We start from the raw sequence: 2,342 nt of genomic DNA, 5'->3' as shown, positions 1-2,342 counted from the left end.
CTGCCGACACGCAGCAGAGCCACCCACCAAAGGGCTACAACTTCCGATCTACACCACCACCCTTCCACCCAAGACAGAGAGGAATTGGAGATCACCCCGGCGTTCTGATTACCCCGTCCTGCTCCGACTGCCTGGGCACCCAAAGCTTGTACACCCCCCCAGTCACACCGCCTCTCCGTCACCACAACTGGGCTCTGCTGCTTCGCTACGAGCTCAGGGCTGAAGAAACCAGGTACGGGCAGAAAAGCAGGCGCAGCAAGCATCTTCTCCTAACCCCTCCCTCCAAGAGGCAAGATTAAGGGGCTTCGCCAAAGCACAGTTACACGCAGGGGGGTAAGAGCGGGTGCAGCACTGCTTGGCTCATACCCTGGCACAGGAGGAAGCCATGAGCCGGCTGGCAACTCCGACCACTACGTCCCGTGCAGCTGCAGGAATCCACTCGAAAGGGAGAGAGAGACACCCCCAAAAGGCCTGTGCTGCAGGGCCATGTTTGCTGGGAACCTTTACCAGTCCGAGCAGCAGAGGGGCAGCCGGCAGCTGCACGCGCAGGGTAACGCACCAGGCCTTTGCCCTTCGGTCCGCCCCGCATTTACGTGTGGGGAGTCGGGGTCTAGCGGGGAACCTTGCGGGTTTCAGTCCCGAGAAGGCTCAAAGCTCAGCAAACACAAGTCTATCAGCAGCAGAAGTAGCGGAGAAGCTGACCTTATCCTGTCACTAGTCCCACTGTACCCCCAGCGGCTTTCCACCTGCTGGAATCGGCTGATGCTGCACTCCTTCCCTCGCAGGCAGCAGCGCGGTCTGTCGATGAACTCCACCCGCGGCTTGGGGTTCACCGTGAAGTGGAGGAACAGGCTCACCACCTCCCGGTCCGTCAGGATCCCCGACTGGGCAGGCCCTGCAGAGGAGCACGAAAGCAGCGACGCAGTCAGCCTTCGGAAAGCAGAAGGGCTCCTGCTGGGATTTACCTGGGGAGGCAAACCTGACTGGCAGCTGAGTGCGGGCCAAAGCCACAGCCCACGTGGGAGCTGGTGTGTCAGGAAGTTAAACCCCGGGCAGAAACGTGCTGCCTGCCCTTTCTCCGCAGGCCAGCCGCAGCCTGCACGGCCTCCGACCGGAGTGCACGCGTGAAGCGGTGACTAAGCACACGGCTCCACGGGGCTGAAATGTGTTTGGCTAACAGACTGGGTTTAAAAACCTAAAACCTTCAGCTAGTTCCCCCCCCTGCTCCCCCAGGAGACGGTAACACTGATACAAGACAGGGACTGTCACACGGCTCCACCGGGATTTTACAACATCACTGTTCAGACATCAGGGCGGCCTGGGAGGGGCAGTGGGAGGGGTAACACCCCGCCACCATCAACTTATAGAATCACAGAACAGTTTGGGTTGGAAGGGACCTTAAAGCCCATCCAGTTCCAACCCCCTGCCATGGGCAGGGACACCTTCCACTAGACCAGGTTGCTCCAAGCCTCATCCAGCCTGGCCTTGGACACTTCCAGGGATGGGGCATCCACAGCTTCTCTGGGCAACCTGTCCCAGTGCCTCCCCACCCTCTGCGGGAAGAATTTCTTCCTGATATCCAATCTAAACCTCCCCACCTTCAATTTAAACCCATTACCCCTTGTCCTGTCACTACAGGCCCTTGGGAAAAGTCCCCCCCAGCTTCCTTGTAGCCTGTTCAGGCACTGGAAGGCTGCAGTAAGGTCTCCAACTTCCAAAGTGCAGGAGCATTTGTCAGTCAAGACAAAGGTGGTTCGGGTCACGACCTGCTCCGATGGCCTCCTTCCCTCAGGCATTTCATCCCCGCTCTGGGGTGGTTCGGGGTTTTTAACGTCTTGTTGCTTGTTACTGCAGACCCAGGGAAAACAGCTGGGGGGTTGAGTTCTCATCTGTACTCCAGAAACTAGAACTGTTTTTCCAAAGTGAAGCTAAACTCATCCTTTGGAAACTACTTTGAATCCTTTCAGAAGTGGAACCGGGTGAAAAATAGTCTTTTAGCTGTACTGGGCTTGGGGGAGGGAGAGATATTTTTGTAGTGGGTGGGGGCTACAGGGGGAGCTTACAAGGGGAACTTGCCTCAGGCTGTGGCCGAGCCCATCAGTGGTAGCGCCCCTGGTTAAGGGGAAAAAACCCTCATACTGCTGGGGATCCAGCTGCAGAGAGAGGAGTGGGATGTGAGAGACACCAAGGCAGCCCCCCAGGTCAGTGCAGAAGGTGGGGAGGACGTGCCCAGAGCAGAGGTCCCCCACAGTCTGTGGGGAGAGGGCAGGCTGTGCCCTGCGGCCATGGAGGGTCCTGGGGAACAGAGACCTGCCTGCAGCCCAGGGAGGAACCTGTGCTGG

At 58.4% G+C, this 2,342-nt stretch overlaps 1 protein-coding gene across 1 annotated transcript in view; it reads right to left on the bottom strand.

Moving 5' to 3' along the window:
• Window positions 1-702: 702 nt before the first annotated feature.
• Window positions 703-2,342, bottom strand: part of LOC104512270 (BTB/POZ domain-containing protein 2) — a gene marked incomplete at its 3' end in the record, with an annotated part of 14,266 nt that continues 12,626 nt past the window's right edge. Inside the window, exon 5 of the mRNA XM_010155189.1 lies at window positions 703-895. Within this exon, the coding sequence (XP_010153491.1) occupies window positions 703-895 (193 nt within the window). The remainder of the gene's footprint in view (window positions 896-2,342) is intronic.

Source organism: Eurypyga helias, unplaced genomic scaffold, assembly GCF_000690775.1.
Source record: "Eurypyga helias isolate BGI_N326 unplaced genomic scaffold, ASM69077v1 scaffold2797, whole genome shotgun sequence".
NCBI classification, from domain to species: Eukaryota; Metazoa; Chordata; class Aves; order Eurypygiformes; family Eurypygidae; genus Eurypyga; species Eurypyga helias.
The sequence above is the reverse complement of the archived record's forward strand: the minus strand, read 5'-3'. Positions and strand labels throughout refer to the sequence as shown.